This window comes from Nesoenas mayeri (genome assembly GCF_963082525.1).
Source record: "Nesoenas mayeri genome assembly, chromosome: 3".
Lineage (NCBI taxonomy): Eukaryota > Metazoa > Chordata > Aves > Columbiformes > Columbidae > Nesoenas > Nesoenas mayeri.
The window spans coordinates 36,518,791-36,544,631 of record NC_137544.1 but is presented as its reverse complement, the minus strand read 5'-3'; the positions used below and the strand labels follow the sequence as shown (position 1 = coordinate 36,544,631).

The following is a 25,841-nucleotide window of genomic DNA, read 5'->3' as shown; positions in this document are numbered from 1 at the left end:
CTGATAAGACAGATCAAAGTCAGTGGAAGTGCTATGAAGGAGTAATGCAATTATAAATACCCATAAATACAGAGGAAGGAAGTGCTAAGCAAAGATTGCCCAGACTTAAACTGTCACTAAAGTGACATGCATATATTGTGGCACTTAATGGGGAAAAAAACCAACCACCTATAGAGTTCTTTTTGTCTTCATTGACCACAGATACATCATTAAAAAGTACTTTTAGCATTGAGTTGTCATTATTTATTCATAACAAACTTAATTCACAAAGACTATCAGTTCTCTAAGTACTTCTGTGACAGTATTTCTTGTCAAGTTATTTAAACTCTGAGTGTCTTCTCTCCATAAAGAGATCAATCTCTTGCATTCATCACTCTAACACAAAATCCTTCTTTGCCTGCTGTCAGGGGGGGGTGTCTGGGTAAAATATTTTCCATGCCAGCTCTTGCGATGTGCGAAGCAGGAGAATCAGACAGTGCTCCAAATGTTTGAAGTGGATTATGGCAGCTTTAAGCTGAAATTCAGACAAAAAAATCAGTTTGAGGAGAAGGAAAGGGGAAACACCATGGCTTCTAATCTGTGTTTGCTCTTGCAGAGCTGACGGTGTAATGAGAACAATGGCTCCTGAAAAGCTACTGAAGAGTATGCCAATACTGCAGGAACAAATTGATGCACTACTTGAATTTGATGTATGTATTGAAGTTGACCCAGCACTGACTCTAGGCAGTGACTTATAAATGCTGCATTGTAATTTAAACATTTCACTCTGTAGGTAATGCTTTACTGATCATCCCATTATGTTGGGAAAAAAATCCCCTTTTCTGTATCCCACTAGGGTAGAGTAAGGTGAAGGATGGCCCTTTCCTATATGTACAAAATGTGCAGATTCTACTTTTTTGTCGTTGTTTTGTATTGTAGAGGGAGTAGGGGAACAGTGTGGGAAATGAGGGCTCTTGAGGAACGATGACTCGGAGCTGGGAGTTTCGTTTTCTGCATTACTAAGGGGAAGAAATGGACAAAGCAAGGAGAGTGAAGAATCTTTTTTTCTGTCTCTTGGCAACCAGATTATTTTTTGGGGATAGAGAAAAAGCAGTTAAAATATCACACATCCATTGTTTGGCTTCCTCAAAACCTTCATCTTGTTTTCAGCTGTAAACTGGATTGGATAAACTCTGATCTAGACTATTCAGAGAAATAAGCGTCTACAATATATTTATAATGTAATAATGTTATGAATGTTGGTGGAATTATTTATCTGCCTTAAGGATAAATATAGGAGTCAGTTGTTGTAGGAGGTACGGTGTAATGTTGGAAAGAGGTCTTTGAAGGAATCAGTCTTGAAGTTCCTTCTGTTCTTTGTGGGCGGAAGGACACACTCCCAGATACTGGGCCCACTAGAGCTTTCAGGGGAAAAAAGCCTTAGAAATACATGTCTTGGTAATGTATTTTCATTACTTAAATGGCATTGGAATTGTGATAATGGTCTTGAAAGAGGACATATGTTTTAATAAAACAAAGATCTTTTAATAAATAAGCACTTATTTTCTGCCCAAGTTCATGTGAGAACTGGAAAGGTCTTGACATCATTAACCCAAATGTATTACCAAGTAAACTACTGAGGTTTTGTTCAGCTCTACTGTGAACTGACATCTTTTGTCCAGTTTCATTACATCTTTGTTAATAGCTTCTCTGCTTTCCACCTCTGTGATAAGTGAAGGATTCAAGACTACAATGTTTACTGTTGATGGGAATACTCCTCTGCTGTAGTGGATTGCTTGGGAGTGGTGAAGAAAACAATCCTTGATCTGCTAACTGAAATATTTGTTTGGTTTCTTTGTGTGAAAGCCTGTCTTCTGTGCTTGATCCTATAGCAGCATCAGATACCTGGTGCAAGCTAAAACCTCTGATTGCATTCAGTAAATCTGGTATAAATAACTGATATTTTATTTGTAGGTTCATCCAAATGAACTGACAAATGGCGTCATAAATGCTGCATTCATGCTTCTATTTAAAGATCTTATCAAACTTTTTGCTTGCTACAATGATGGAGTTATTAACTTACTAGGTAAGTAATCTGGTGTCTATATTTCACATATCATGAGCAAATGAGAAATGAGTTTCAGATCTGCTTCAGTTTTTGTTTGGTTTTTTGATGTTGTTGTTTTACTTAATTTTCTTTAAAAAATGAATACATTTTTCTTGACTAACCTATTTTGAAGTGAGAGAAAACTTTAAGCCATAATCTCTTATATCAGTGTTCATCTGAGGCTGGATTGTTATATGCCCTTAGTGTCATATGCCCTTAAAATCATACAGAAATCTACTTATAGGTAGGGAGCATTTCTGTGCTCAAAGAAATGTGCAGTATTCTGTGAAGTTAGCAAGGCAGCTTTTGCTATTTGATTGTGTTTTTAAGATGCCCAGATTATTCTGTTATCCATGGTATGTGATAGCCTTACATGAAGTAATATACTCCTGAATAACATTCCTGACCTGCCTGAAAGCATGACTGCCACAGCTGGATCCTCAACAGAACAATTCCTACCATCAGGCTGCAAAGTCTATTGGAGGCTGTGAACACATTCTGAAGCTCAGACAGCTTAGTCTGATCACCAGCATAATGTACTTTAAGCTGTACCCGCAAAAGGCTTTGTTATGAAGTCTAAAACCAGGAGTTGCTGTAAACTGTAGGAAACTTAACTGGTCCTCTAGAAAATGAGCTTTAACTGTTAAAACTAGTGAGCACTTCAGTGGGTCTATAAAGACAGCTAAAAACTGAGATTGCTTGGTGAGCGTTACTGACCTGAAACTCTGACTGCAACAGGAATGAACAGAGGGGTTACAGAGATTGAACAGGCAATTCAAAAGATGTTCCTGAGCCATGAAGCTCAGACAGCTTTTTTGTGCCTGTGTTACAATGCTTTCTGATGGTTTCATAAAAGGAAATCTTAGGTGTTTTGGCTGAAACTGTAGACATGAGAAGCTTTTGGAGCAGATACAAATGTGTTGAGCATAACAATTGGATTAAGATTTTGCTGCCTACTGCTAATTGAAGTGTAAGTTCAAGTTGAAATATGTGGCAGTTGTGCTTGATAATGGACATGAACCAACTTTAAAGGGCTACTCAAGCGGAAAAAGTACTGTTCTTTGGGCTGAACACAACTTGGGAGAGGTCCTAATAATATAGGTTTAAGTACCCTTAATTATTTTTAATTTTAACTTTGGTGGCTACTTCACCTGCTTACTTTTTATCCTTAAGAACCTGATTAAGATCAAACACAATGCTATAGCTGGTTGGGTTGCAATCTTCCAGGCTATATAACCCTTCCACTGCTTGGCAAGCCCAGCTTCTAAATTCTGCTAAGGACTAGGAACATCACTGGACTAGTGTCCAAGTAAAAAAATCTTAATGGAGTGCAATGCTCTTGAAACATGATTTTCCTGAAAACTAGAGTTGCTGTTGAATGCAAACATAATGTAAGATATCTTAACTGAAATTCACCCAATTATTTTTTCTAGAGAAATTTTTTGAAATGAAAAAGGGACAATGTAAAGATGCTCTTGAAATCTACAAACGATTTCTTACTCGAATGACCAGAGTATCAGAGTTTCTTAAAGTTGCAGAGGTAAGTGACTTCTAGTCTTCTGAAGTCTGGCACTTAAGTATTTTGTGAATATTTTTAGCACCTATATAAAATATTAATAGCATTTGTTAAGAATCTGACTTAGTGTGTGTAAATGTGAGGCAATATACAAGTTCCTGGATCTGCTTGTTCAGCTCTTCTTGAACTCATTAAGCCTTGTTTAGAACTTCCACCTGTCTTGACTGTTCAGCCAGCCTCAACTTTCCTGGTAACAGGTGACATGACTTCTACTACATCAATCTTTCTTGGAAATGCTGTAATACATGCATGCTTCTAGGACAGCATTGAGCATTAGAGGAAGATACAGCAATTAGGAATAAGCACATGAGGATTTTATAAGTCTACTTTTTGAGTCTTTGCAGCCAACTGCAAGTTAACTGGTATGTGAGGTTATCATCCTCTTATGTGGATAATACAAATACTACATGGTTAATTAACTCCTTTGCTGGGCTCCCATTTGTGCTAGTTGTCTCCTTGGCACAAGATGTACATTTTCCATGTTTCATGCTTCATTATGGTAGACAGCAGTAATTAGCTGAATAAAAAGTTTGTTTCTTTGCTAATTTACTTTACTATTTATGAATGAACGTGCTAGACTCCTGAATGACACGTATGTCTGAGATGAATGTTTAACTTGAGGGAGTGATGTACTTTAGACACCTATAGGTCAGCTTTGCAGGACAGGTATTGTAGTGACTATGTTTCAGATTTACTAGGGGGCAGTGGAGCTTGTTCTTCCACAAAAGCCAAACCAGTGGGCAACTTGAAGAGACAGAGTGAAGCAACAAGACAGCTGATAGAAGATTGCAGACTTAGACCTCACCTTGCTGTGTTCGAAATGCTAGGAGAGAATGGCAGAACAACAAAGTGACTTGAGCTTTACCATTTTTTGGAAGTGATGTCTTCTAGGATTTGCTCACTGGCTGAATTTCAGAGAACTTCATTAGGATAGTCAGGTGTCTGTGTTTGGCAGCTCAGTGATGCTGTCCCCTGACACAACTGTGTGTGACCAGAAAACCCTGCCTGACTTACATTATGGAGCATGAACCTTTATCTGGCTGGAATCAAACTTTTTTTTTTTCTTTAATGGGTATGTAATTTGTAGAAAACAAACACACAGAACCCAAACACAAACTATTGAAGGTAGCTACTGGAAAGCTGGGCATCTGCACTTGTGTACTGTAGTCTTTTTCTACATTGAAGAGTGTACCACAGTTCTAGTCAAAATTAGTGCCTGCTGTAATGGAATAATGCACTTAAGTTTTACCTTTTTTTATATCCACAGCAAGTTGGAATTGACAAAGGTGATATCCCTGATCTTACACAGGTAGGTAAGCTTCTCTTGTAGTCTTGTTGGATCTGTGTAATAACTAAAATTTCTGTTACTAGGAAGCACGCCAGGAATGTGTGCAAATAGGAAGTGCCCAAAGCTGTTTTTAAGACTGATATAACTAAAATAGTATCTTTCATTATGACTTGTGACCTATAGTTGAAGGGTAGACTGTTTTGTTCTTTCCTTGCTAAAGGACAGAGTTTTGCAGCTTGTAACTCAAGTCCATTTTTGACAACAGACAGCGTAGAGGTTGTGGTGTGACTTGCTTCATAATCTCTCCCTGACACAGTCTTTTTCCAGAGATGAAATTCAGAGCAGCACTAGCACTACTGTCTTGGTCTAGGTACAGTAAACTTGAAGTTTAAATGCAGAAGTTGTGATTTGATTGCTGAACTTCTCTGTCAGTATGCATCAAAACTTTGAACATCAAAACTTACTTATGCTGTAGCTGTTTCTATTGTTCTGGTCCATTTTCAATAACACTTGCAAATTGGCCTGGGTGCATGGCTTTGTGTCTAATGTGAAAAGGATATTTACTGTCATCTTTGGACTTTTTAGTTTGGCTGCAAAGTTTTGGAGGCTGAGGAGACACCTTGGCTGCCAAAGAGCTTGGCTCATTTTTATGTATTAGTGATTCTTAAAGTATGGCAGTTTTGTGCCAAATAGCTGAAGCAGCATCTAGAAGAAATTAAGCAATGTTAAGTGTTGCAAACTGGTCACCAGACAATATTTAATTTCCAAATTGTTGCATCTGGGTAGAAATTTTCTAAAGCTTCCTCTTTAGACAAAAGAGTTTCATATTACCTTGCTGGCTTTTAAGAAACCTATGAATAATATATTGGAAAGCTATTTAAAGTGTGTAGAGGTAACTAGTAATAGGAAATAATAATGGATTTTTTTTTTGAAACATAGCTTTCTGCTTACGTGTTTAAGTGGACACAATTTGTATCTTACACTATAGCCATTTTTAATATGTATAAGTCTGATTTTTTTTTTTTCCCTGCAATTGAGAGCCTTTGTTCATCTTTTTCTTGCTGTGGAGAATTCTAAATAAGTCACATGTATTTAAGAAATTCTTTCTTGTCCTCAAATTAGTTGAAAACGAATAAATATATCTATAAAATATCAATGATTAAGATGTTTCTGTATTGAATATGTCCGTAGGACATATATAAACTCAAGCCATCATTTAAGTATTTTTTGAGCATTTTAAGTTTCTGCATGTGTAAAGTTACCTAATTGCTCAGTTTTAATGCCAAAACTAATATGCAGACACTATCCTCTAAGTACGCTTAGCTGTACATTGGTACCAGCAGGTACTAAGCATCCTGAAACATTTGATTTAGCCAGGCAACTGCTTTTCAGCATCCTGTGTATATGAGCAGTGGATAGTCTGTTTTCAAGCATCACAAACTGGCTTTTTGATGCATATGTATCACAGTATCACAGTATGTTTGGGATTGGAAGGGACCTCAAAAGATCATCTAGTCCAATCCCCCTGCTGGAGCAGGAACGCCTAGGTGAGGTGGCACAGGAACATGTCCAGGTGGGTCTTGAATGTCTCCAGAGAAGGAGACTCCACAACCTCCCTGGGCAGCCTGTTCCAGTGCTCTGTCACCCTTACTGAGAAGAAGTTTTTTCTCAAATTTAAGTGGAACCTCTTGTGTTCCAGCTTGATCCGATTACCCCTTGTCCTATCATTTTTTGCCACCGAGAAGAGCCTGGCTCCATCCTCATGGCACTCACAAACCCTGAAATTAAAGACCTTATGAGAAACACCATAGGTATTGCTGTCAAGAGTTGTGGTTGATCTTAAAGAGGTTAAACAGGGAATTCTCTTGATGAAAGACTGTACCATTGATGAACGGGTAACCCTGATGAAATACATGAGTATTATATGCTACTGTTTCTCTTGAGGGTTTCTTCCTTGCTGTTTTCATGCTGGAGTAGCAAAGCTCACTGTCATTTGTATTTAGGGCTACTTTTCCTATCTACCGTTGTAACAGCAAATGCATGCCTGTGGGTATTGCTTAAAATCAAACCTAAGATCAAGGAGGTTTGAAAAAGCTTAGTTTTTGTAGTTGTCTAAAAACATAATCCTTCCCAATTTTGAGTTAGCTGCTGGGCTCAGTAACCTGTGTCTGGCCACCATTTTGAGAAGACACAGCTGTAAGATTTTGTGATGCTGAGAGTCTTGAATGAAAGGAAATTGCTTTTGGGGATGTTGGAAAGGACTTCTAGTTTGTTTTGTTTATACTGCACATATAATCTAGCCCTCTGGTCATGAAAAAGGTGTTGGAGGTCTGGCCGAAAGCAAAACTGAAAAGATGACCTTGAACCTGTTACTTTTAAATTCGCCCCTGTGGATGTCTGTGCTGTTGTCAGTGTTTAACACTGACTCAAAGCATGATCAGCAGCACATCCTGGATTTAGGCTTCAGATGCTCTTTAGTAGAGGTAAATGTTTTCTCTCTGCAAATTTGGACACAGTATTATATTTCAAAAGCTGTCATTGCCTGAATACTTCTAGCATGGGAATCGACTGTTTTCAGGGAAGTTGGTGCTGGGCTTCAAAATGTTGTTGGATCAGTGCAATGTGTTTAGAAGTGTGTCTTTCTCTTTGCTTTAAGGCTCCTAGCAGTCTCATGGAGACCCTTGAGCAACATCTAAACTCGCTGGAAGGAAAAAAACCTGGCAACAAGTAAGTGTATATATTTTACTATGTATCGAGGTGAAATGTGAGACTAGTTGATCTTTAAGTTTGTCTTCCCCATCCTCCTTTTGCCACTTAGCTGGAAAATAAGCTGCAGTAAGACTGGGCTTTTCCTTTGCCTTACAAAGTTGTCTTAATGGCAACTTTATTTTTCTAACTCAGGTAGGGCCAAGTGACACACTGAACAACTAGACGCTTTCCGAATTGAATTAAAATTAACTATGGAAAACTCCTAAAAGTAACTGTTTTCCCTTGCTACTAAGGCTTTTGTCATCAAAATTGATTTGTTTTCTAATGACTTGGCATCTTCTTATTATACACTTGTTGTGACTAAGTCTAGGAAGGATTAAGCTAAACCTGTGTTTTCTCTTTTACTGTTGCTTTCCTTGCAATTTAGCGAAGGGTAAGTACATATGTTTCCATATCACTTGCATGCAGATGTGGTTATTTTTTTATAAGATGGCTTGAAAAATTAGAAATAGATAGCTTTTAATTGTACCTAAACTGTTGCTTACTTTTCTGTAGAGTCCTTAAGTTATTTTTAGTAATTTCTGTCTTAGCTCCAGATCTTCTAATCATTTCTACAGCTCCTAGGACTTACCCAATTCAAGTAACCCATAGGATGGATATGATTAGTTCAATACTGGCACAGTTTTAACTTCAACTCCTCCTTTCATCTCTAAGATCAAAGCAGCTCTAAAAATATGTAGCAGTATTTTCATATCTCATAATAACGAAAGTAAGCAAATGCACTGACACACATTTGAACTCATTATTAAGGCTCTGTCATTTAGTATTAGTGTGTTTTTCCTGCATGTGGAAGGACTTTCAGGTTGGACTTGCCAACTAACTGTTTCCATACTTTTAGATATCACTACTTTAAAGTAACTCTGACTTTCTGTAAAAGAAGAGTAGACTTCGAAAATTCGATGACGCATCCTCAGAAGACTTATGTTAGATAACTGCTTCCATATTGGTCTTATTCTGCTGCTGTTGCATGATTTTATAATATGGCAGTATCTTGCCCCAATAACTCTTTCCTGCTGGCTTCTGTAGGCCCTAACACAAGACACTTGCATGCATCTCTGCATTTCCTCCATTTAGTAGAGCTTATTTAAAAGGCAGAATAATCCTGTGACACCAACTAGCTTAAAAGATTGATTTAAGCTTTGAAACAACAATTTTCATCTTTGAGGTGACACGTGAAAGTTTGAGAAATGGGAAGGTCATGTGAATTGTAGAGATCTTCAGAAAGCTGTCACGTTTAGCTTTTGGTCTTTATGCATGAGCTTTTATTACCAGAAACACAGTTTAGAAAAGTGTACTTACCTGAAAGCACTCCTTTTTTTTATATATATATTTTTTTTTCCTTCCCTTAGATCTGGGGCTCCTTCTCCTCTGAGCAAGGTAAATACTGTCAATTGCTGTACTAGTTAATTCTTGTTCAGGTATATGATTTAGAACATCTTAAGGGCATAAGGAGTTAAATTTCCATCTCCTAATCTGCTTTTTAGGCTTTGTCACCTGGGCCCTACCTAAGCGACAAAGCTGCATCTTTTAATGGCCTTGTAAATCATGGCCCCAGAAGAGCACTTTGCTGATCTGAAGGGCCATAGTATTTACACCAGTGCAGGATTTGTTGGTTGTGCTTTTTGAAAACATAAAAAATACTCATATCTTTGTCTCAGCTTTTTTTTTTTAATCCTTATATCATTGAGAAACTTGCTCCATACTGTTTCTCATCCAAATTCTTCACTTAATTTGCTTTTTTTTTTTTTTGAGGAAGTGCTGACTCTTATAAAACTCTATTTATGTGAAAAGCTAAGAAGAAAACTTTCATCTGATATACCTAATTTGAGAATTGACCTTTATTAGTGAGACTGCTTACCCTAATTGAAAGCAAGAGTTGCCAGTGAAAACATCTTGATTTAAGTGTCAGATAATCTAGTGAGTTTTATGGTGTTATTAATAGTAATTTCTACTATCTCTGAAGCATTGCCAGGTGCCATAGTTCTGTGTTTAATAGCAGGTGTTGTGCAGGAAGAACTCAGTTAAAACCTCTGAATCTGAGGGAGACAGTTCAATAGTTGATTCTCGTGAAAGCTCTTCAATTTCTTTCCAATAAGTCCTTCAAAAAAAAAAAAAAAGGCAAATCCAAAAACTAACCAACCAACCAAAAAACTCTCTTGACAATGCTGTAGCAGTGAGAACTACATGATGGCTCAGAAAGCATTCTTACAACTTGAAGTAATCCTCTCTTCCCTGGTTTATGTGAAGAATTTGGACAGCTCTAGTCTCAAACCTCAGTAAAGCCTTGAGGAGAGTCTGGAAAGCTGATATCCACCTACTGCTAGACTTGTGATGATGGAATGGCAGTAGCAGAACTCAGAAGAAAATTGCTTCAGATTTGCCATTCTTATTCTTTCTTGGCAGTGGTCAGAATGACAGACTACTAAACATAGGACTTGTTTTCATTCATTAGGAAAAGGATCTCTCTAGTTTGTGAGAGGCTGTAGCAAAGATCACAGTATCTTTTAGAATTAAGTTGACACTCTTCAAGGTAACTTGAAGCTTCAAGTGCACAGAAAAGTTGCAATATACTGTCCTGGGTGTCTGTCCTTGCCGTACTTAAGATATCTTTATCCAGAATTGGAGGAGCTAATGAAAGAAAATCATAGGCTGAGCTGTCTTTTATATCTTCCCAAGGACTTAACCCTTAGCACTGTTGATGGCTCCTTAAACTCTCTTCAGTCTGAAGGTTTACGTACACACTTTTAACTTAGTTTTTAACCATTTCTTTTCTCCCACCATTTCTATGGAGCACTAAGGTGCTGTTGTGAGTGAACAGATATTTAATTCCATGGACAAAATGAAAGATCTGAGAAATGTAGAAAGAAAACCACAAAAATACTTTGTTTCTTCCATCTTCAAGATGGTCTTAAAACTGAGAGGAAGGAGTTTTCTGGCAGCAAACTATCTTCTTGGAACTTGCTGAGAATCCTGTGACACACAGGAACTGTTAGTTACCCTAACTGGGATTTTAAAATGCAGGTAAGGCAACTTCAGATTACAGGTCTCTGAATTAGTTGCCTAGATGTTGGTTGAGTCTGGAACCCAAGGGTCTAAAGCTCATATGAGACCAGCTGCTGGTGTCTGCAGGTGCTCTGAATGCACAATATAGGCATTTCCTTTTGAGCCAGGCATTGCTAGGTGGAGACACATTGGAATTCCTCAACTCCACTATCCTCTGCAAACTTAGCCCAGTCTTCCTTTGATTCTTTCAAAGCGGGAAACAGCTCACAATAAGATGATCTGATGTCAAAATTGGATTTTTAAAGTATGTGAATCTGTGCATGAGTTGTTTGTGGAGAAAGGCTGCTATATCGAATGTGTATTTGAAATATTTCTCTAGTCTTCTCCAGCCACAACTGTTACATCTCCTAGTTCTACTCCAGCAAAAACTATTGATACATCTCCTCCAGTTGATCTTTTTGCAACTTCATCTACAGCTGCTCCAGTAAGGTAAGCTAAAAAGCTGAATGTAAATGCCAAAGTCATACTTTGAACAGGAGGCTTGCCTACAAGATTGTTCTTACTTTACAGGTAGTGTACATCTGCATTGATTGGGCTATATTATTCTACCAGCATAGATCACAAGTGAACTCTGACAAAACAAAACAAAAAAATTGTGGTTACTCTGATTTGCTTTTAGTGTAGTAGTGATGTTGTATCATTCTCAGTGAAAACTTTTGATTGAATAGACTGAAATAATGTGCAAATCCAAAGTAGTGTTTACTGACTTTCGTTATTCTGTTTCTAAACCTGCTGAATTCAGATTCCTTTATCTTGCTGTTCACATCAGTTAATGAAGCACAAAAATAATGAACTTTTGGAGGTTAAAGTAAAAAATGAACACTTGACCAATGAGAAAATCTGAACCTTGCTTTCAAGTGAAAACCGGAACAAACCACTGTTACTTATTGTAATGAGCACAATGAATGAACTCTAGACACGTAGAAGCTCTAAATTTGAACCAAAAGTCTGAAGACATGACTAACTTTTCAGTTAAATGTCAGATGAAGTAATTAACTGAAGAAAAAGTTATTGTTTATTATTTAAATGTTCTAAATGAACAAAACCATGTTTCTTAAGCAATTATCTGTCCGGCTTAAGCCACAGAATTATTACCATCTCTCTTCTATCTATTGCCTATTTATTGCCTGGAAATGTGGGTTTCTTGCTTTCTGACACGGCATAATGAAATATGGAAGTGTTAATAGAATGAAGCTGTTTTCAGTCACAACAGTTATTTGTTCTATTCTTATGGAACGCCGAAGATTTTGGGGTTTGGTTTGGGGATTTTTTTGTTTGTTTTGTTTGTTCATTTTTTTAGGATTGTAAAAGTCTCATAGATCTGTTGCAATGTCATTATCAAGTAAAGGAAGTTAAGGTCCCATTCTGGGGTATAGTTTATTCTTGGCACTTACTGCAATAGAGGTGCTTATGACCGCTGCTCTAATCCTAAGGCCTGAAATTATTTCATCAGCCATGCAAATAAAGGGTAATTCCAACAACCCAGTCATAATTTTTTAAAGTTGATTTAAATGGGCAAATTCCTCCAGTGTTTAATACCTCTCTTCCTTTCCTTGGCAGCTCTTCCAAACCATCCAGTGATCTTCTGGATCTTCAGCCAGATTTTGCTGCTACTGGGCAGGCGGCTCCAGCAGCCTCTGCTGGAGCAACTTCATGGGGAGGTAGAGAAACCTCACTGTCAACATCTGTTCTTGCAGTCTCCATCTTCTTGCCCAGCTGAACTGAAACCTGGCTCTTTCTCTGCTAGCATAGGATGTTCCCAGACTTCTGCTGACCCAACAGTCAGGCATCTCTTTGCAGCACAAGGCTACTCCTTTTTCCAGGGATATGCATAATAGTATAAGCTGCTTATAAGGGCCTGACTGCAAAGCTGGGGGGAACCAGGATTAAGTGACTAAAAGTGAGCAGGAAGGGGATGGTTGAAGGTGAACAGGTAGGGTAGGCAGTTTAAAACAGAAGAACTAGAACTGCTCGTGTGCTTATTGGCAAGGTGAGGGCAGAAATTGGCTCTTCGGTTCATAAAGCAAAGCCAGGAGATCAGTAGACAGAGGATCAAAAATATATTTTAAAACAACAATGCATCTAAAGCCAATGGTGGCAAATTAGTTCTGCTGCAAGCATGAGTATCTCTGACAATCCTTAACATATTTTAATAAAATCTTCCTTGTTTGCTTAGAATAATAATATGAAGAGAGAAGTAGAGGGCTAACTGCAATTGAATAGGAATTCCTAACCAGCTCTCTGAAATCTGAGCAATCTGATGAACTGAGCCTGTTGTTCCAGGCAGCACTGGGAGCTGGTGATCTAAGACGACCGCAATAAATGTAGGCAATGTTCACTCCTGTCCTGTGAAGACAAGGAATTAGGCCAGTAAATGTGATTTAACTTACATAGTTGTAAACCCACTGTGGTGTAATCTTAAGAGATCTGCACTTGCCTGGCAGCTTAATGAACTCATCAGCCCCCTCACAGCAGGAGTGCTACACTGAGTCACGGTGATTCTGCTGTGAATGCTAATACTGGATACTAGTGGCTTCTGCATTCCCTATTTTGTTCTTATCTTTAGTTCATTAAAGATGACATTGTGTCTCAGACACTTCATTATGTGTGGCTAGCTATGGCTGTCGTGTAGACCATGTTTTGCATATTCTTATTTAATCTGTTGAATTGATTATTTATTTTTTTTTTCAGAAATGTCAGTTTTATTAACTGAAATGTAATCTTACCCAGAAAGCAAGACCAAAGAATCATCTATTCTATGCTGCCTGGGACTAATTATTCTGCAATTTTTTGACTGCATCCTATTTGTCTTGCTCTGTCATGGCCAAGTACTGGAACATAAGCTTTTGAGATGTTCGAAAGAGCTCAGGCTTCTTGGTTTTTTAAGCATTTCCTCATTTATGCAGAGTAAATAGCCACTAATATTGTAAAATATTGATTTGCATTGCAATTGAAAGCTGATTTATTTGAGTTTTTGCTTTGTTCCTTTGGACAAAGCACCTATAGTTTGGAACTTAGGTGTCTTTATTTTTCTGAATTACTGAAAACTTTAAAATGGACTAGTAATGTACCCAGTCCTCTTACTCCACAATGGAAAAGGACAGCTGACTTTTTTCCTTTGGCCAAGATTATCACTAACCTCCTCAAGTATACTTCAGTCTTAACTTTCGGAATGGCATTTTGGTAACTTAGTATACTTCAAGTTTGTCTGTTTTACTGCTGGCAGGAGTCCAGGTATGATGACCTGTTACTGCATGGGAATCTTGCTGTTATTTTATTTTCATTTTTAAACTCTTTTAAATAATTGCCAAACACTCTTCAGACATGCATGAATTAAGAACTGGAATGGTTATACTGTTATTTCCATTCATGTCTCATCTGGTAATGAGAAAATCGTTGAGCCTGTGTTAAGGGTCATTTTATTTTATTTATTTTTTTTAAAGTAAAGCTGCAGGATGAGGCTGGTATTCGTTATAAATTGTACATTCTCGTAGGTACTATGGAGCCTTTTAATTAGTGCAAGAGAGGCCACATCAGGAATACTACATCCAGTCCTGGGCTCTCCCATTTCAGAGAGAGGGGGTTGGCAGGGGACTACGAGGACTCCAAGGGTCTAGAGCACACCTCTGCAGAAAGAGATTGAGGATTTGGGCCTCTGTCATCTGGCAGAAAGGATGCTAAAGGGCTCTCTTAATAGAGGTCTATGACTACTTAAGGGGGAGTTACAGAGCAGAGCCAAAATTTTCTTGGAAATAGGAGTTGATTATAATGAAGGGTAATAGCAACAGATTGCAACTTCAGATGTTGATTGGACATGAGGAAAAAATTAGTTCACTTGGAGGGTAGGGCAGTACTGGAGCAGATCCCTGATGTGAGCTAGTGGACATTTCTGGAGACTTTTCAAGACTGGCACTTTAAATGACACATAAACCTCATGAATACATGTCATCAACAAACAATCCTGCTTTCTCAGTCTCACTGGCAATGTAGATTCTATGTATTCTGGTATATACTGTATATTCAATATAGTACACTGTATATTTAGTGGTATATACAGTACACTGTATATTTTGTTGTATACCTAGCATATTTCTGAATATGATGTAAAGTTATCTAGCAAATGAACTGAAACTTGTACAAATCTACACTTCTGTGCTCATAGGAGATGACCAAGGTAGTGTTATATGTTGCCTGCAGCATAGCACAAGGTGAATAGAGAAGCATTTTGCAGGCAGGCAGGCTGGGCTGTAATGTTACCAAAAATACAGTACGTCAAATTCTGCGTCTTTGCAAGATCTGACTCTCAGATATAAAACCAAATTGACTTGAACTTTTGCTCTGAACTACCTTGCAGTGTGCTTTAGAACATGGATTTGCTATTAGCACTGTCATTTTAATATTACTATAGAATAAAGCATTGGTTTTAGTCCTTCCCATATTATGAGTAAGTATAGATTGCCATGCTAGAAAATTATAATTTCACTGTATTATGATCTATAATGTAACTGGATAACAAAAATGCATTGAAGAATAAGCTAATAGAGGGTAGAAGTTTGCCAACAGTTGTTTATCTCAAGCCTAGCTGTGAGACATTCACCTGGTGTGCAGTAATGAGATACCAGACTGCTGCATTTTTAATATGCTGTTATGCTGGTATTTTGACTTACCTCAGCTTGTGCACTCAGTCTCAAGTACAGCTCCCCCAAGGAACCAACTACAAGAATACCTACATGTGGTTTCTTGATGCCTTTTTAACAAATGTTGTAAAATAAAGACAAACTCATGGAGCTGTGCTTCCTCAGAGCATTTTGCTTCCTACATTCTGACCTGTAGTAAAGCATCTGTGCTTGTTGTTCAGTGTGGATCAGATGAACCCATGACCCTGTTAAGGAATACAGTGAATCTAGAAGCAACACTGAACTACTAGTTAGTAAATAGGTAGTTGTGCTCAGACTAGCCTAACTGCAATATAAAAATGTAGTAGGCCAAACTGCTTCGTTTTCACAGGTTTTTATAGCTTTTATTTGCTTTATGTAGGCAAAGCTGCTTCTGTCTGGGCTCAGTCTGATCTCAGAGAACATAAAAATGTAGGAAAGTCTGTTAAAGATGCTTTGTTGACCTCTGAAAACAGTTAAGGGACCAAAGCTGGAGGAACCAACCTGCTTATGCTGTCAATCAATCATACTCCTCATAACGAGTGTTAATGGAGGTAGTTGTTTCTGTGTAGTATGCTTGCTCTATCATAAATGCAAGAAAAGCTTTCAAAGATGAGTGCTCTCCTATTTTTGTTTTTTTCCTTTTTTTTTTTTTGCTAAACAGTTGTCTCAAGTACAAGAACTACAGCCTGTCTGCCTCTCAGAATATACTTGGGGAAGTAGGGATGCCATGAATTGTATCCTGAAGTAATTTAACACTGTATTTGCAAGCTGGTCTCTGTTGGAGTACAACACTGGCTTTAGTACCAGTGTTGTGAAGGGTTCTAGGGCTGATGGGTGGAACACAACAGCTTACTTTGGCAGAACAGTAAGCTGAATTCTGTCTACTTTTAGTGACTGTAATGTTGATTTTTTAACTGCTTTCTGACTACTTTGGTCCAGAAAATACTTTCAACTAAAGCAGAATTATCCTGAGATTCTCTTTGGTATCTGAGTATGTTCTGCTAATAGCTCACTGATTTAAATAAGCTTGAACTATGCCTGTTTACTGTACTTATATGTGATCACTGAGGTTCCTTGGGGCTCACTCTTCCCATGTACAGGTGGTGAGAGTCTTGAATCTGCATGCTGTTAAGCCCAGGAACTTGCATTCAAAATTTTCAGTGTTCTTGGGTACTGTTAGCTGTTCATAAACTTTGAAGAAGTCTACCTACTACTGGTGTTACTGTAAGATACTGCTAAGCCAGATGCAAGAGAAAAATAGTAAAGTGCTGAACTGAGCTTCTTTAGAAGTGGTTCTTGGCCTGACCTTGGAGTAGTGAAAGGTAGGAGACCTTTCTGTCAACCTTACAGGCCACTACTTGGTTCTCTGTTGCAGTTTAAGAAAATCAGCTGTATAAAACAGAAGTGATAAATACTACCAGTGTTTGAACATCTTGCTGAGTAGATATGAAGGAATTAATCAAATACATGAGTCTTATGCACTGGTTCTGATTTGAATAGAAGTATTGAACAGAATAATCTTTGTCATGTAACAATAACTTCTTGAATGCTGGAAAATCAAGTGCAAAAATTGTTTAACCCAAACATGTCACTTGGAGAATGAATTTATAGCTAATTAACATCTTCAGTCTGGCAGTTCTACTAATTGGTCTGTTTCTTTATTCTGCTGTCATTTTAATGGACAATCACTAGATCTCTTGGGAGAGGGTGAGTAATGTTTTTGATTTCTAAGACTTTTCAATGTTAAGACTCCTTATTAAAAGCTCCAGCTTTCTGGAGATGAATATTTGTGGTCTCTCCCTCTTCCTCTTACTTTTCCCGTTTGATCTTTGTTATATGGTTGCATATAGATAATCTGGCTGCACTTTCCAGTGTTACACCTGAGCCACAGATTTCAGATCCATTTGCTCCAGAGCCCAGTGCAACTACTGCTGCAACTACTGATACTACAACTACTTCAGCCCCTGCTGCTACAACTACAACTATTACTGCTACCACTGCTGAAGTGGATCTCTTTGGAGGTTAGTTAGGTTGCTCTAGTGCTCTACATTAGCTCATAGGGTATTTAACTAACTATACCAGAGGTGCCTGTGTGTTGGATGCTTGATGGAACAGGAGATGTAAATTGTCCAACTGCCTCTGTTTGCTGTGCTTTTAGTTAATAGACTTCTCTGCATATACATGGAAAGGGAAAACTGTGTACACTTAAGATTGAGTTACCTTATGGTTGAGCAGCTAAGAACATTAGTTTTCAGATCCACACTGGAGTAAGCAGGTATTCTTTTCATGTCATTCAATAACTATGCTACTGTACTAAAATTTCTGGGAAAAGCAGTGTGCTTTCTTAGTTATTGCACTGGGAAGGATGGACATGGCACCTTCCTGCTCCTTCATTACTTGTCACACTTCAGTTGCATTACGTTCCTTTTGGATCTTTCCTGTGAATAGAGTATTGACCAAGCTGAAATTACTACATTTCAGCATTCCTGAGTCTGGGTGTTGTTTCAAATAGCATTAGCAGTAAATTAAAGTGACAAGGAACTTGTAACAAATGCCAACTACACAGCTAATGTATAGGAAACATATTCTTTTAGCTTAGTTGTGCTCTTTCAGTCTCCACTGTTAGCTGCTAACCCCTTGAGTAAGAATAAGGTCCCCCCTGTATGCTGTCAGCTTCCTTGTCACTCTTGTGGAGCAGAAAACATCTCAACAGCAAGTCAGAAGTTATCATTTCTTTTCAGTACTATGCCAGCCCAGGTTAGTGGAGAAGTGTTCTGACTTACAAACTACTAACATGTTTGAGATCACCTGACTGCTGTATTTTTCTAGTTGTTCCTTCGTGTGATGCATAGTTCCAGCATGACAGTGGATGTCAGGAATTAGGAATAATTTACTTGCTATCAAAACTGGATTCCAGCACATTCCCTGCGGAAGTGCATTTATCTATTGTTTCTAGGTAAAGGAGTGCTAGATAGGTCTCATACACAAGCAGTTTGACTATAAAGGTATTTCCTAAAGATGGAAAGTTCCCAGTTAGAAGTTTTGTTTAGGACTGACTTCAGCGAATGCCTCCAAGATATCCCAATAAAGCTTCTGAGAAGCTGTAAGGATTAAAACTGCTACCTGCTACTTAACCCCTCCTTTTACAAAAATGAATAATAGTCCAAGTGCCACAGGATCAGGTACTTCAGAAGCAATTTTAAAATAGTCGGTGGCACTGGTTTTGGACACCACTAGCAGCAAGAGAGAGTCTGATGTTGGTTACACTGGGTACTCTCAGAAGCCTGTGGTAGAAGCCAAGGCCTGTGCTCACGAACACCCCTGCAGATGCACAGCGTGTGAAGCTTCTGGTGTGTAGATGTTTGGGTCAAGAAACTCTTAGATATAGCACTTTCAAATTGTATTATTAATTTAGCATATATATAGAGCTTAAAAAAAAAATAAAAAAGGAGCCATAGTTACATGGCTAGAAATCACTGTAAACTTGCAACAGCATTAGGAAAACACCTACCTTTGCCTATTCTTCCAGTACTAGAGCACCAAGATGTACCCTTCTTTTTTTCTACCTTTTCCACTATTCTGTCCCTGGAAGAATGTCTGCTACCAAATCATATGTCTAGTTCCATGTTTATAAAGTGGCCAAGAGCTGGATGCTTTTAGTTTCTGGAGGTTTAATTAATCATTAGATTACTTAGTGGCACATATTAAGTACTGGAGTTGCCTTCATCCTCCAATATGGAAAGAATTTTACTTTTACAGTATCCAGAGTTCTGTGACTTGATCTCTTCTTTTAAAGAGAATGTATTTTGTTGCTCAAATACTATAAATCTCCAGTGGATTGTATATTAGATGAATGCTGACTTTTTCCTGGAACACTTCAGGGCGAATAAAGGTTTTATCATTTACAATAGGAGAAAACCTCTAGTTCTCAAGAAGAATCTCTAAACACACTCAGCAGTGTAGGTGTGTTTGCAGTGCCTTCAAGACACCCACAGGCCAGACTCTTTTAAGATCCTGGAGTCCATATTAAACTCCTGTCTCTCTACTCATGGGAGTTTGTTTGGGTTTTGTTTGTTTGCTTTTCTGAAACTTCTGCTGTAAGTGATATCCCATACTAACATTCTTTGTTACTTTACCACTATGTACAGTGCAAAAAGTGGTACTTTTTGGGCCAACACTGCTAGGCATGCTTACACTTAATAAGAAGGTATTTGACCTTTGACGTCTGCTAGAGATGGAGTCTTCAAGGTCACCTTTTTGCATCTTGCCAGTTCTCAATTTCTTTACATGATTCCTCGCTGTGAGTTGTGGCAGGGGAAGGTACAGGAGTGGTGATCTCGGGAGAAAGAATGTAAAGAGTCTACAGGGAATTGGCTGGGTAGGGAAAGGGAGCCAAATGCTGCAGGAAAAAGGCAGCCAAGTTGATGGAAGAAGCAGAGGAGGAGGTTTTGCAGGAATGACTGACTGTTGTTATTCTCTTGCACTATATTGCTGGTACTTTAGCTGATAGGAGCCTGCATGCTGCCTATGACTGGGCTTTGTCTTTCAGAGGAAAAGCATTATGTCCTTATCTCTGACATGATCTTGGAAAGTAGATGAGAAATGCAGGATTGATCCAGCATAGCATTTTTTTTAAAAAACTCAATCTGATTAATGCACAAGCTTTCAGTTACCTGGCCATATTTTTAGAATTCTTTATCTTGTTTCTAAGATAAACAAGAGGCTGTTTTCAAAGTGCAGCTGGAATCGTTCCTGAGGGGGGAAATGTAAAGGCAGAAGAAAGGCGAAATATCTTGAAATGCCATGTATCTCAGTAATAGAATTTGAACACAGTATTTTTGGACGCTAGGAATGTGCTCTTGAGTTCTATTCCATTGTGTGGCTATACTGCAAGTTGTAGTAGATACTACGCAAATGTCAGTTATTAGGCATTCAGATGACATGAATAGTTTGCAGGTAGAACTATTGTTTTCCCTTTAAAGAAACTAAAGGTGAAGTGATTAAGACTTTTTGACACTTGAGTGCTGATGAATGTCCCTTATGTTGGAACATGCAGGTATAGCAAACTAGCACTTATTTTTCAAAAAATAACAACAACAAAAATCCTGTAATTCTTATGATTCTTTCCTAGCGCTGAGCCTAGTGGAATATTTGTTGTTAACTCAGGTCATCTTCGTCATGTCAAAAAGTAATGAAGGGTGACTGAAGAGGAAAAAACTGTGGAAACGGAAAAAATTATTTTCACCTGTAACACTTTAGTTCTATGATCTTTCCTATAATTGTGGCTTTCCGTAGAGTTCTTTCACATGTTGCATAATACATTAAATGATTATAAGTCAACTATATGATGTGTGAGGAACTTCTATCATGTGTTGATGCCATGGCATCAAATAAAGCCTGAATGTATAAAATTAAACAGATCAACTCTTCAGGAACATTTATGTTGCTGCAGACGAGATGTACTGAAGCACTACTTCAGTGCTTCAGAACATAAAAATGCTGTTGTTTGCACATCATTTCAGTAAGAACTATTTTTATTTAAGAATTTAAGAGTTATGCAGTACATAATACATACTTATCACTCCTAATAGATGTTCCATGCAGTGTGAACTTTGCAGAGCAACATCTCTTTAAATTTCCAGGCTGTCTATAAACCCAAGTGAGGATTATGTGCCACTTGATTCTAGAAATCACACTCTAGATTTATTTTTGAACCAGAAGATGCACAAATGTAAGGAAGTGGCATAAATTGAGAAAATATGCTAACTACTTTAAGGGGAGAAGATCTCTTGCAGTGCTGGAAATGCAAATATAGGGTTACTATGGCAATATGGGGGAACAAAAAATAAAATAGTCCATCTTTTTTTTACTAATAAAATATGCAGTAGTGAATTGTATCAATTTCTGCATGTCATGGTAGATTTTAGCAAACTGCATCTGTGCTGGTGAAAAGCTTCAAAGAACTTGATAGGCATTAAATAAAACAAACAAACAAAACCAAACAAACAAGCAAAAAATCCCATACCAAAACCAAACTCCAAACCAACAAATGGAAACAAACCAAACCAAACAAACCCTTGAATTGAACTGTAAGTTGTAGGGTCCAATATTCAGGTTGGTTTGTCTCTGCTGATGCAGGTTTCTTGAACTTCTCAGTGTGACTAATATTTAAAGTTCTTAATATGACATTTTTCCTTTAGATTTGATTGTGAACTTAGGTGTTTATCCCACCTGTCTCTTAACCAGAGTATGATGCTAAAGAAAATTATTGTGCTTGGCAACAAACTTATTCAGAAGTGGCAATAAATAATAAAGCCGGCACCAAGCTAGCTATTCCCTTCCATCTATGGGCTGGAAGGAATTTATGCCCACTCAAATTTCTATGTCTGTTGCATATGGAACTTTGATAGTCTACATCTGGACAGGAATAGGTGTTACTCTGAGGCTGAAGTGGTCCTAACATAGAACTAATGACTAACTCAATGCATTCTGAAATCCCACTTTATAAGAAATCTGGAGTCTATCCTTTCATGCTGCGAAATAATTGCAAGTACTATTGATCGACTTCTGTGCTGTTGACCTACAAGCTTGTTTAGATAGAAATGTGCTTTTTTGAAAGAGCTCAGAGTGATCCTCCACCTGAAAGCTGATCCTGTAGAGCAAAACCCAGCACACATGACCATACGTATAGCATATTCTCTAGGACAGTTCGAAACTCTTCAGTTCAATTATGCGTTGAATTTCTGCTACTCAGTATATGCCAGTGTCTGGTAGACGTACGATACTATGATGTTTAACTAGTTATGATTTTTTTTATTTGGACAACTGCCATCCAGTTTTGTTGTTGAACCTATTACATGAATAATAGAATTATATTTGAAATGGCTTATTAGCAGGTCTTCTTTTGCTACTAACTCATTTTAATTCTATTGTAGAAGTCTAATTAGCTTTCATCTCTTCTGTTGATGTTTCAATGCATGTTCTTTTGAGCTTTTTAGATTAGCTGGCACAAACTTGTTTTTAAAATGGTTGTTTTCATTTTAAAATTGACATTCAAGTTAAAGCATGTTAAGCTTTCTCTTGTACTAGTTTGACAGTGCAATTGCAGTATCCCCCGACAATTTTTTTTTTAACTTGCTAACTTTGTAGCAGTAGAAAAATGGCCTTTATGAGCATCTTGATCTATTTATTCTTAACTGTGCAGTCTTTTTGTGAAGAAAATGCTTGCTTATGAGGATAGTTCAAATGGCACTGTCCATTAGGACTACTTCATGGAATTAAGAGCTACAGATGGTGGTTTAAGCTTAGGAATAATGCTGTAAAAGTTCAGAGCTTGAAATTCAATCATATCAATTAGCAAGTGGCAAACAAAAGACAGTCAAAGAAAACTCATGAGCAAGTTGTTCCAAAACCTCAAAACAGTTGTTTTCTCTGACTTGGCTGGTTGGCCTAGAGGAGATCTTGAAAGAAGGAGAGACAAACTATGTCTGGCCAGTAGTTAAGATGAACATTCTTGATCTGTCAGAAGCAAGCTAAGTAAATGTAACCTATGCATCAGGTTATGACTTCAGAAAGATCCAATTGGAAAACTTAAGAAACATGTAAATTCAATTTCTCAGATGATGCATGACTGTCTTGACTCAAAAGCTAGAAAAGGTACATGCAGATCTCTGCCAATGTAATTGGATTTTTATTCGTAACAGTGCTTAAGTTTGCAAAGCACCGTGCAAGTAAATTCACAGTAACAGATTAATCACATGTATTACAGGCTTTGAGCACACAAATACTGCCATACCTCTGCTCTTTTTCATTAGTTAATTTGGGTAGTACGTGAGCATGCTGCTCTGAACCCTTATACAATGAGAATAATAACACATTTTACACTCACTGTACTTCCTGTGGGCAACCCGAGAAGCTCCATCTTCAAACCCTGTCTAGAACTTCTTCGTGTGGGGTTGGGGGAGACAAACCATTTTGCGTTGCATGACTTGTCTTGCTGTCAAAGTAACAACATTCATGTTGTATAAGGGAATCTACCTGTGCAATTTAACTGGGTTCTTTTACTATATTTTTCTTCTCTTTATCCTTTTTTTCCCCTTTTAATTTCTGTTCTTTACTGCACCCAAGATGCCTTTGCAGCTTCTCCTGGGGAAGCCCCTGCAGCAGCTGAAGGGGCAGCAGCACCAGCTACCCCAACCCCTGTAGCAGCAGCTCTTGATGCATGTTCAGGAAATGGTGGGTTTTATGTCATTAGATAGTCTCTTGTTTTGCTGGTTTTTTTTTGGTTTGTTTAAACTACATGGCAGTGTGTTTTTCTGAAACTTTCATAGTGTTTGCAATTGGTCAAAACAAACCTTAGACTGAAGAGCATGCTTAAGGAAACTGCCTGTTTCTGAGTCCCAGTAACTTTGTGCTTATTTGGTAGTTCTAATAAATGATTCTGGGAGTGCTGAGTTTTGTAAGCAGTAACCTGCTAAACTGGATGTTCTTTTGTCATATTTCTATTTATTTTTGGCCTTGCCAAATAGCCTTTGAAAGTTCTGCTCTTTCATAACTAGATTGCTCAGCCTTTCAAATAGTCTTTATTTTGGAAAAACATAAGTAACATGTCTGGATAAATAGGCTAGATGTTAGAGCAAACTCGTCTGTGCGTGTGTGTATTTGCAGTATGTGCATTGCCTGTAGTTGCTTTGTTCTTGACTTCCTCCCTCACCGGTCCTGAGTATGCATACACATATATTTCCCCTCTCCTTTTTACAAGACCCCTTTGCCCCATCCGAAGGTAGTGCTGAGGCTGCTCCCGAGCTGGACCTCTTTGCTATGAAGCCAACAGAGACTGCTGTTCCTGTAGTTACCCCTACAACTAGTGCAGCCACTCCAGTTCCTGCAACAACTCCTTCTCCAGCTGCTGCTGTTGCTGCTGCTGCTACCGCTACTACAGCTACTGCCACTACCACTACTGCCACCACTTCTGCTACCGCCACCACCTCCGCTCCTCCTGCTCTAGATATCTTTGGTGGTAATTTTGTTTTTAACTCTTTGATTCTGGTGGATTGATCTGTCAGGAGTACAGAACAAACAAATTGTTGTTGCGTGCATGCTGTGTGCTAGGCTTTCAAACCAGAGAGCCTATTAATTCCAAATATGATGCGCAAAACTTGAAAGTTCTGCTTTCAGTCCTGCCTTTCAAAATTGAGTTAAAGACGTGTTATGTTCTTGGCCTTAGATTTATTTGAGTCTGTTCCTGATGTACCTGCAGCACCTAAACCAGATGCTACTCCTAGCATAGATCTCTTTGGTACAGGTAAAGAGAGAATTCTTCCAATACTCTGCCACTTTGATGCTGTGCAATGGTGTAAACTGACTTGAAAGATACTTACTTCTCGGTTTTTCTTTCATTTCTGGAAGATGCTTTTTCATCTCCGCCACATGGAGCTTCTCCCGTGCCTGAGAGTTCTCTCACTGCTGATCTCTTATCTGGTGAGTGCTTGTCTTCACAGGTCATCCTGCAGACTTTTATGTGTTTTATTCCTCAAGAGTGAAAAAAACCCAAGACTTATTGCCAGTCTACATCTTTAAGCTGAAATACAAAGTTGTGGGTTTGTTAACACTTTGGTCACAAAATTAACAGCTGATGAAAATGCAAACCATAAAGTGGCTGACACTGAAGCTGAGTAAGTAATGTGGTTGTTGAGAGAGTAAATACTCCTCTTAAGCATAAGAAAATTCTTAATAAACAATGCTTTCTTTAAAGTACTGTGGTTTTCAGTTGCTGTGTGAGAAACGTAACACTTATGTTTGCAGTTCTGAAGACTGTTACCTGAATTTACTGACCCTGTGGTTCTAACTGGTGGAGCCCATGAGACTTTGAAATATTTAGCTATCATTGTTGCCTTGCTGATACTAAATATTATTTATCCTATGCTTACTGCAGTGGATGCATTTGCAGCCCCCTCTCCTCTACCCACTGCCTCTCCAGCAAAGGTGGATTCTTCAGGTGTGATTGACCTATTTGGTGGTGGGTATTTTTCTTTCCTCACCACTTCAGTGTTGAATCACTTCATTTCAATTACCTTTGCACTTTGCTAAAGCTGCAGATTTCCCCTTCTCAGAGCTTTCCTGTGTGGCATTACCGCTAAGACCAGCATGTCCAGTTCTTTGCATTGCACGATAACGAACTGCAAATAAGCTGTCAGCGTGGTCATTCTGTTGTCATGACACTTGCCATTCTGTCTTCAGTCAATGCATGTATGGCTCTTCCTCAGAGGTCTAATGAAAGTCTGTTGTGTTCCTTTTTCTTTTCAACTCTCTCTGGTCATGTTTTCTCTTGGTTCTGTTTCTCAAAGCAGCTGAAGTTTTGAGGGTGACTTGTCTCAAATTGGGTATCTGAATCACAAGATC

The 25,841-nt window shown here is 38.2% G+C and overlaps 1 protein-coding gene across 26 annotated transcripts in view; it reads left to right on the top strand.

Annotated features, from left to right (window-relative positions):
* Positions 1-25,841, top strand: part of SNAP91 (synaptosome associated protein 91) — a gene marked incomplete at both ends in the record, with an annotated part of 63,549 nt that overhangs the window by 22,640 nt on the left and 15,068 nt on the right. For 6 of the 26 annotated variants that reach the window (XM_080340788.1, XM_080340808.1, XM_080340807.1 and 3 more), the window contains 15 exons: positions 596-689; positions 1,954-2,065; positions 3,520-3,626; positions 4,930-4,971; positions 7,607-7,677; positions 9,069-9,096; positions 11,102-11,211; positions 12,343-12,443; positions 17,133-17,147; positions 17,291-17,461; positions 23,568-23,675; positions 24,202-24,459; positions 24,667-24,744; positions 24,849-24,920; positions 25,375-25,458. In XM_080340788.1, coding sequence (XP_080196914.1) covers positions 596-689; positions 1,954-2,065; positions 3,520-3,626; positions 4,930-4,971; positions 7,607-7,677; positions 9,069-9,096; positions 11,102-11,211; positions 12,343-12,443; positions 17,133-17,147; positions 17,291-17,461; positions 23,568-23,675; positions 24,202-24,459; positions 24,667-24,744; positions 24,849-24,920; positions 25,375-25,458 — 1,451 coding nt within the window. Of the gene's footprint in view, positions 1-595; positions 690-1,953; positions 2,066-3,519; positions 3,627-4,929; positions 4,972-7,606; positions 7,678-9,068; positions 9,097-11,101; positions 11,212-12,342; positions 12,444-17,132; positions 17,148-17,290; positions 17,462-23,567; positions 23,680-24,201; positions 24,460-24,666; positions 24,745-24,848; positions 24,921-25,374; positions 25,459-25,841 lie in introns of all 26 variants that reach the window. The other 20 variants (XM_080340787.1, XM_080340811.1, XM_080340791.1 and 17 more) reach the window with 16 other exon arrangements.